The sequence below is a fragment of the Choristoneura fumiferana genome, chromosome 8 (assembly GCF_025370935.1).
Source record: "Choristoneura fumiferana chromosome 8, NRCan_CFum_1, whole genome shotgun sequence".
In the NCBI taxonomy this organism is placed as follows: domain Eukaryota; kingdom Metazoa; phylum Arthropoda; class Insecta; order Lepidoptera; family Tortricidae; genus Choristoneura; species Choristoneura fumiferana.
This window is the reverse complement of record NC_133479.1, coordinates 8337312-8346240: the sequence shown is the minus strand read 5'-3', so window position 1 is coordinate 8346240 and position 8929 is coordinate 8337312. Positions and strand designations below refer to the sequence as shown.

The 8929-nt window shown below is 35.3% G+C and overlaps 1 protein-coding gene across 3 annotated transcripts; it reads left to right on the top strand.

Annotated features, from left to right (window-relative positions):
• Nucleotides 1-732: 732 nt before the first annotated feature.
• Nucleotides 733-7540, top strand: LOC141430018 (ethanolamine-phosphate cytidylyltransferase-like). Of its 3 annotated transcripts, XM_074090554.1 has the most exons (7): nt 733-832; nt 2025-2102; nt 3040-3093; nt 5142-5301; nt 5818-6006; nt 6578-6736; nt 7163-7540. In XM_074090554.1, exons 2-7 carry the CDS (start codon nt 2074-2076, stop codon nt 7337-7339), a joined length of 768 nt encoding a protein of 255 aa, XP_073946655.1. In that variant the 5' UTR covers nt 733-832; nt 2025-2073; the 3' UTR covers nt 7340-7540. The 3 variants fall into 3 exon arrangements, with proteins under 3 accessions (XP_073946655.1, XP_073946657.1, XP_073946656.1); XM_074090556.1 differs by lacking the exon at nt 3040-3093 and having other exon boundaries at nt 734-832; nt 5145-5301; XM_074090555.1 differs by lacking the exon at nt 3040-3093 and having other exon boundaries at nt 734-832.
• The last annotated feature ends 1389 nt before the right edge of the window (nt 7541-8929 follow it).

Here is an 8929-nt window from a genome sequence, read left to right as displayed (position 1 = left end):
TCGCGGGCCGTAGTTTGGCGACCCCTGGTATAAAGGAACAACAAAAATAATATGTTTCTTGCATGGGAACCTCTTATCATCATTACTAAATAAATCATCATCAACCCCTGTTAATTAATTATTTTTTTTTGTTATTTGTTGTTGTACCGGCAATAGAAATAAACACGTATAACTCTCAGCAGTCTATCTATTATGGTTCTCGAAATAAAGCTCTGTGACGCACAGACGGACAGCATGGAGACAGTAATAGGGTTCCATTTGTCAACTTTCTGGTACAGAATTCTAAAAACTAGTGGTCAGAGACGATCAGTAAGAGATCTCATCTCTAAATGGATAAGAGCCATTATTTTTATCAGATTAGTTGTGAGTTCATCTCTGTCATGCTTTCACTTTAGGAAAACAACACAATGAATCATGATTTTGTCTACTATCAAGAACTGATGTTATCAAATGAGTACTACCTGTGAACACAACTGTGAATGGATGACACATATCAGTCATATTATATGATATTCAAGTTTAGGTATAGATGATCATGACAAACACATTCCTCGCAACACATCTTTGCATATCTCTGGAGGGAATGCAACCTAATCCGCTTGGCTGATTTTGGTCAAAATGACATGTATACGCTACTTTTATGCTAGGATTATTGTTTGTTTTTCACGCGAAAAATTTATTCAACGCGGACGAAGTCGCGGGCGGAAAGCTAGTGTACAATAAAGAGTTATACAATACAATAACTTAGTTCTTGTTTTTCTGCAGATGACATCACAGTAACAGCTGATGGGATTGATACATATCACTTAGTGAAAAGTGCTGGCAGATACAGGTTAGTATGCCGTCCATTTGTTTAAGTCTCCTGTCTGATCCTCCCCCAAAATCAAAATTTCAAAACTGTCTCCTCACATGTGTAATGTCTCTACGTCGACTTTAGCAAAATACGCCTTCCTAAAACAGATATGGCTGCCAAGTTCTGTACAGTACGGAATGTAGCTTTTTAAATCAAAGCTGGAAAGTAACAAAATAATATGCATTGAATTTTAAACAAGCTGACATGGACCTAATTGCATAACAAATTACAAGCAAAAAGTATTATTAATGAAATTTCAATACAAAATCGCTAATACTATTAGCTTGTAATTTGTTTTGCAATTGGTCCATGGTGTAGTAAAAAGTCAGACACAAAAACTTATTAACAAAAAAATTAAACCGCCGAAAAAACAGAAAAGCAAAAAATAATAAACCTTTTCTCCATTTTCGCCTATTTAATCTAGGTACTATTTGAAATCGGTGCCTCAGCACGAACCATCAGGAGTGATAGAAGCCCATCAGGTAGACGACTATAGGTCCACTCCTGATGGCAAGTGCTGAGGCACCGACTTCAAACAAGTACCTAGATTAAGGTTAAATAGGAGAAAATGGAGAAAAAGTTTATCATTTTTGCTTTTCTGTTTTTTCGGCGGTTTAATTTTTTTGTTAAAAAGTTTTATTTAATACTTTTTTCCCACCCTTGGGTATTTTTTTTCTAAATTTGTATAATACCAACTTCAAGGTATACCCTATTCAATAAAGAAATAATTATGAAAATCGGACTACTCTGTAAAAAGTTATGCCTGGTCATACATTACAATCAGTGACTGAACAATCAATTGTCTCCTGTTTTCCTACTCTTAGGGTAGGAATATTTTTTCCCAAATTTAAATGGGACCACCCTCGGAGTATACGCTTTTCAATAAGAAAAGAATTATCAAAATCGGACTACTCTGTAAAAAGTTATGCGTGGTCATACATTAAAAAAATACGCGTCGACTTGAGAACCTCCTCTGTTTTTTTTTTCACCGGTTAATAAAGGTAATCAATACAAATCGGCGAATTAACGATCTTGACCTTGGTATATGTATGTGTATGAGGAATTCTATGATTAAAACATCGTCAATTAGTAGTGCTGGTAGGTGTTGTGAGAAATCGGTGCTATTTCAATAAATTTATTGGTCACATTTAAAATTAAATATTTGTTACAGAGAGGTGCAAAGAACTGCTGGTGTTTCGACAACAGATCTCGTAGGAAGAATGTTACTGCTAACCAGAGAGCATTTCAAGTAATACCATTTTTAATTTTGTGTTATCACGTAAGATTTGCTTAGTCCCTGCAAGCTGTCTGTTTCAGTTTCAAATCATATTGTTCCTAGAACCTAGATTGCGTTGAGGACATAGATATTATGGAATATCTGTTTGTATATTGCGCAATGTATGTTATACATGGAGCTGGAAAGCGACTGATCACTTTTCAGACTTCTAGAATGAGAGGGAATTGCTCTGTACACCCCTTTAAGGTTCTAACACAATAAAGAGAATACATAGAATAATGAGTACCTACTTAAAAAAAAGACGCTCGCGTTTGTAGTTATGATGGTATCCGTTCATTCACAACTAACGTTTGGCAACCTGATTCATTTCGCAAACACTAAAACTGTAAATATACTCAGGTAATTTTGTACGCAGAGTGGGCCAAATTTTGTGCCGCTGAGTATATTTCAGTATTTATTTTAGGGCCATAGTGTTCGTGTCCTTTAGGTTAGTAGTTTTATAAAAATCCTGAAATATTTACAGTTTCAGAAAAATTAAACAGTTGCGAAATAAAAGTGCAAATGAATCAGGTTGCCAAACGTTAGTTGCGAAACATTGGTGCCATGCGCTCTCGTGCAACAATTACGTCCAAAAGTTTTTTCTTGTAGTATTAAACAGAAAGGCAAAGATATCAGTATCACTTGTAACAGGCAGTGGTAGAGAACCTACTACGAAGCTATTCGAATCAGATATTATGAATGTACGATGTTTGTCTCGTCTGGATGTTTCATATGTATTGAAGTATGTATTTATCTATATAGAGTATGTTTATCCGTTGCCTAGTGCCATAACAGCTTTGCTTTAGTTTGGGACAGGTCAATTGTGTCAAGTGTCCCATTATTTTATTTATTTTTTAAACTGAATAAGTAATAGGTATACATGTAGATCTTTCACATCTATATTTTTCAGATTGAGAGAAGAGAGGTCTGTTGAAATGGCTGCTTTATTTGATCGCATGATTTGGTTTGTTTCTAAATTCCTAAAAGAATAGAGATTTTATAATCATTTCTGTAGAAAAAAGGGTTTTGTCATTTTATCTAGTTCCATAATAGCGAAATGGCTTCTGTTGTAATTGTAGCTTGTTGTAACCATGTAATTAATGTAATTACCCATTATTAAACGTATTACAACTATAATGACATATCCATTATAATATTAAAAAAAAACTATGCGTAAATTATGTGCAGTCCTAATATTTTTCACCTATGATGAGTTCTATGACGTTTCGAGTTTGAGAGTTTTAGAGATGTACCTACCAATTATCGAGTGACCTATCGATTTTTCTACGAGTTATTAGTGCCTATTTTTGGAGAAATTGCATTATATTTTGAAAAAAACAGTTTATGCCCACCGGGACACCGTTTTCTCGTTCTCGCTCAAAATAATCCCTCAAACTAATTACAAACTCCCAACTCTAGGAGTTCAAAACAGTCTTTTTAGACCGTTTCGGCATTTTGCCAAAAAATAACAACAAACCTAACGAGAAACAGTAACAAAAGTCAACAACAATAATAACAGAAATGAATAATAACAAAATACAATGCAAAGAAAATGCAATGAAGACTCAACTCGTATACAAGGCAGACTCTCAGTGGCAGAAATCTTGCAAGTTTTGTTTAAAAAATTAATATATCTATAAATGTTCAATGTTATTGAATAATGCACCGCGGCAATACGGTATTTGACTATTTTGTATATGTTTTATAAATTAAAACTGCACAATGCCTGTTATCGAATAGAAAAACAATTTTTAAGCTACCTTTACAAATAACAAAGTTATAAAGGTTTGAAATTCAAGATTAGACAGAGAAAGACATACTGACACGTGACGTCACACGCTAGTACCGCCATACTTGCTGCATAGAGAAAAGCGTTTGAGAAAGAGACAGGTATATAGATTTTTCAAAAAATCCCTATAAATCCAATTTTCAACCGATTTAAATTTTCTCTTCGCTAAACACTATCTGTATATCTATATTTTCATAATAATATTAAGATATGGCAAAATCAGGAGTAGTCAAATACCGTATTGGCGAATTTGCCGATAATGTTGTGTCACGTCAATACTCTGTTCCGTTTCACACATTGCGTCATTTAGAGATTTTTCTATCGTATTCGATGGAGACTATTTAATGGACACTGATATTGCTATATATATTTTTAATGTACAGTTTTAAATTTTTATGATTATTTTGCTTCAAACTAGAATAATTTCCCAAAAAAAAAATCAAAATTTTTCTTAATTTGATTGCTTAGTAACGACATCTCTTGTCCGGGTGAGCGGTTGGTTTCCAATGGAGTGCCGAAAGTTTCTCGATGAGGGCTACGGTATAGATGTCGCTAGCGTCACTGCTTAAGTGGCTAAATAACAAACAAACAAGCTGAGATATGAGGTGCATAGGGGAAATTCGTGTCTGTACCGTTGACCAGCAGTGGTGTAGCGGTATAGCACGCGGTACGTACGGAATACCGAGGACCTGGGTTCGATTCCCAGTGCTGGTCTTATTTTTCTGGTTTTTCTGTGCATCTATATTTCAGTTGGTATTTTCAATTTAGGTTTTACGGGATGACCGTAAAAGTAACAATTTGGAATTGAAATAAAAATACAAAAAGATTCCAAAAAACCAATCTTAGTTGCACAAACTGTTTTATATAAGTAATCATAAAATCGGTACATTACATACAAGATTTGTACCTATATATTTATTTCTTTTTGGAAAACAAGTTAATTACCAGGTAGTTTCTATCAATGAATTGAGCCGTCGGTCGAAGTTTACAAAAATCAAGAAAAGTATGGTGTATATTAAGATGATAAACATCTAACTACATAGTTTATTGGGAAACCGATCGTGACTCTCGTAGTCAATTTCCATAACTAGGGTCCACCCACAGATTTGCTATAATCTCACTGTATTTATCTTATCACATTTTATCTATGTAATTTTATCGCCTCTAATAGTGACTTCATTAGTATGTAAAATGTTGCACTTAAGGCCTGCTCTCAATTCCAGGAGAGGTGACAAAGAATACTCAGTGGCACTGGAGCACTCGTCAAACCTGGGCACCGATCACACAGCGAGGTCACCTTACACTGGCTGCTCGCAGTTCCTCCCTACTACACAGAAGATCATACAGTTCAGCAGTGGTCTCTCACCAAAACCCACTGATAAGGTAACTGTTCTCACAAACAAGGAATAGGTACATAAAATCGTTAAGGCTGGGACGACACGAGAGAAATTATATCCCATTGACTCGTTCATTGTGTAGCGCTTGCGTTTACGGCTACCTATAAAACTAGTTTTTGTTTAATAATACAAGCTTTTTGCTGGATGTACTCGCATTATCGTTCAACCTAGATGACAACAAATTTCAAGTTTATCCGACCACTGGAAGTAGGCTATATTCGATGATTTGAGCATTACTAATAGCCAATAACTTGCTACGACGCTAGCGGTTGTTGCGGGTTCGGTCCCCGTGACGGGCAAATGTTTGTATAGTGAATACGAAAGTTTGTACATGAGGCTTGGATATTTGTATGTATTTAATATATATTTATCTATATGTATGTCTATCCGTTGTCTAGCATCCATAGTACAAGCTTTGCTAAGTTTGGGGCTAGGTCAATTGGCGTAATTTGTTCCAAGATATTATTTAGCACTATTAAATAAGTATCACGTTTATTCACAGGTCGTGTACGTCGCAGGAGCCTTTGATCTGTTCCACGTGGGACTTCTGGACTTCTTAGAGGCTGCACACAAGCAAGGGGACTTCCTCATCGTAGGCCTCCACACTGACCTTGAAGTCAACCGCTATAAGGGCTCCAATTATCCCATCATGAATCTGCACGAACGCGTGCTATCTGTGCTCGCGTGCAAGGTAATTGGAGTCGATTTGTGTAATTTTTAAACTAGTTGGTACAGTAGCAGAAGTAGATAAGCGGTTACAGTGCTCAAATGGATCTACATACGACTCTACTGCCAAGGTACGAAGAGAGTTATGTGAGTGAGTGACATTATTGTTTTGATTTTTTTATACTGACCTAATCTTGATAATTACAAACATCAAAGAAAAAATTAGCCAGAGTCATTCCGATATTGAGTTTTATTTATCGCTATCCCGCGGGAACTATGCAATCTTCCGGGATAAAAACTATCCTATCTAAGTCGGTTTAGCGGTTTAGAGGTAACAAACAAACAAACAGACTTACAAGCTTTCGCATTTATAATATTAGTGGGATAAAAAAAGTTTTTTTTTTTTTTTTAACAAAGATGAAAACCATTACCGGAAGGTTTATGGCTTTTAAAAAAATATAAACTATAAGAATTAAGATACATCTCTAACCCTGTTGGTCTGTCTGCTAAAGCCATGAGTCTAGCTAGCCGTAGGGGTTGGCCTGGTGCCTCGGTAATGCTCGATATCCGCTGATTTATCTGTATTTCTATTACAGTACGTGCACGAAGTAGTGATCGGTGCGCCATATAGTGTAACGGCGGAGCTCATGGACCATTTCAAGGTGCAAGTGGTATGTCACGGCGCGACGACCATTTCGCGAGACTCCGACGGCTCCGACCCTTACCAGGTGCCGAAGCAGCGGGGGTGTTTCAAGGTATGTTCAACTTTGTTGATGGCTTAAAGGCAAGCGACCAGTTCTCGCGTTCTCGAGTGGCGACCACGAACTGGAAGACGAAGCGTTAGCTGGCCTCCCACTAGATGAGACTTACCGGCAACTGGTAGATGCAAGTGCCGAGTTTTCGTTCATAGTGGCGTTCCAATGACCTTTGTTCAGCAATGGACGTCTTCAGGCTGACGGTGATGATATTGATGATGAAAAGGCAAGCGACTGGACGACGCTTACGCGTGGTGGTATAGATTGTGCCACGAGAGTGAATGGATTACAAACACAGTGTTTATTTGATATTTTTTATAAAATATATTATAAAAATATATTAATTTACTTATCGAACTAAATAATATAGATATTCTCACGTTGTGTACATACGCATATTTATTTAACGCAAAATTTCTTATACAGATCCTGGATTCTGGCAATACCATGACAACCGAAGACATTGTGCAACGAATTATACGTCATCGACTCGAGTTTGAAGTGAGAAATAGGCGCAAAGAACAGAACGAGATCGCTGTTATGAAAGCCATACAGAAGGAACACCTCAAGCAAAATGGAACGTGCGTAGAGCCCGCTAGCTAAAGCAATCCACAGAAAAGTCATTGTTACCAAAAATATTATGATATATAGAGAAAATATGACTTTATTTAATTGCAAATTTTTGTGCAAATAAAACCACAATAACCAAAGTTGTCAAATTTGTTTTTAGCAATGCCTAAGGCTTTTTAAAGCCATAATTTGTTAAGCGCATAGGGGATCGTTAAATTTGTTCTTTTTTTAAACGTTAAACAAATGTATTCTGCTTAAACGTTATTAGACAAATATTATTATAACTTATCGTTATTTGTAGTTTTGGGATGGGGCTTAAGTACTGCACGGAGTTAACAACCTGATTGATAATTTCAGTCACATACCCAACCTGTCTCAAGTAGTGAAATATGAAAGACGAAACTTTTAAATCAGACTAGAATAAAGATTTTATGTAAACAACGCTCGTATGTTTTTGAGCCAGAGCGCCATGGGTGCTCACTCACTCGCTCAAAAACTTAGAATTTGAAGCGTTAGTCTTTTGTTTCATTTATTGATCTTGAATTGCGAATCTGAAAACTTAAGCTAGAAGCCTGGAATATACAGCTTCTGGTTTTGGTAAAATTTAAAGTTGATTCGTATGTGTATACTATTATTAGTAAAAATGTAATTCCTCAATTGGAACTAATTTTTAAAAGCAATACTTAACTGTACAATATTTATAATTACTACTTCGAATTCCAGTGTTTGCCCGCCTAAATATTTAATTTTAAAAGTAATCTTACCTAAATATTGCCAAGTTTTTGCCTAAATATCTTGTATAATTCATATTTGTTCTAGTATTGTATTGGAACTAGCAGAAACTTGAATGTTAATTTGTTTGTTATTTTATTGTTGCGAAGATTTAATTAAGGTAAAGGCTATATTAGGTATTAAGATTTTCACTATTTTCGATTTTAATGAAGTTCATATTGAATATAGTTGGATCTTTATTCTGAAACGTATAATAAATTTACAGTTTTTCCTTGCAAATCAATTTACATTTTAAGGTGGTTTACATATTGTTATTTTAAATTTATTTATTTATACTATGTAGGCATGTTTCTGATAAATTATATCTTCAGATTTTGTCTTACTTATTTATTAATTTTCAATGATTATGTTACAGAACTGACACACGGAAGTTATGTGCATATTAAAAAAATATAATGTAATGAAAACTAAACTATGTTTTATTGACACATGATAGTCTGTGAACGGATACATAACAAATGTTTGATGCATTATATGTGATTTTTAATTAATTGTTGAAAGTACCTAAATCACGAACTCAATAAATTTTATCAGACTCATTTTAACAAATGAGTTAACACATTATACTGACGAGCATTAACTGAGCTTGAAACACTAATTTTGTATCACATTCAATATTTCACCCTACTATAGCACGACGTCAACAGCTCACCCAACCTACCCTACGACGCCATACGAGTTAATAGTCTGCAACAGCTGACACAAAAAGACGTAACCGCCAGATATTCCTCTTTATTATTGGAGAAAAAAATGAGCGCAATTCTCACATGAATTTAAGGACACGTAGCTATAACAATCTATATTAATAATTTCGTCCAGGGGTACGGTAGA

Coding starts and splice junctions, on each gene's coding strand:
- LOC141430018 (XM_074090554.1), top strand. CDS start 2,074: ATGTTACTGCTAACCAGAGAGCATTTCAA. Junction 6,007..6,577: donor TATCTGTGCTCGCGTGCAAG/GTAATTGGAGTC, acceptor TTTCTATTACAG/TACGTGCACGAAGTAGTGAT. Junction 6,737..7,162: donor AGCAGCGGGGGTGTTTCAAG/GTATGTTCAACT, acceptor TTTCTTATACAG/ATCCTGGATTCTGGCAATAC.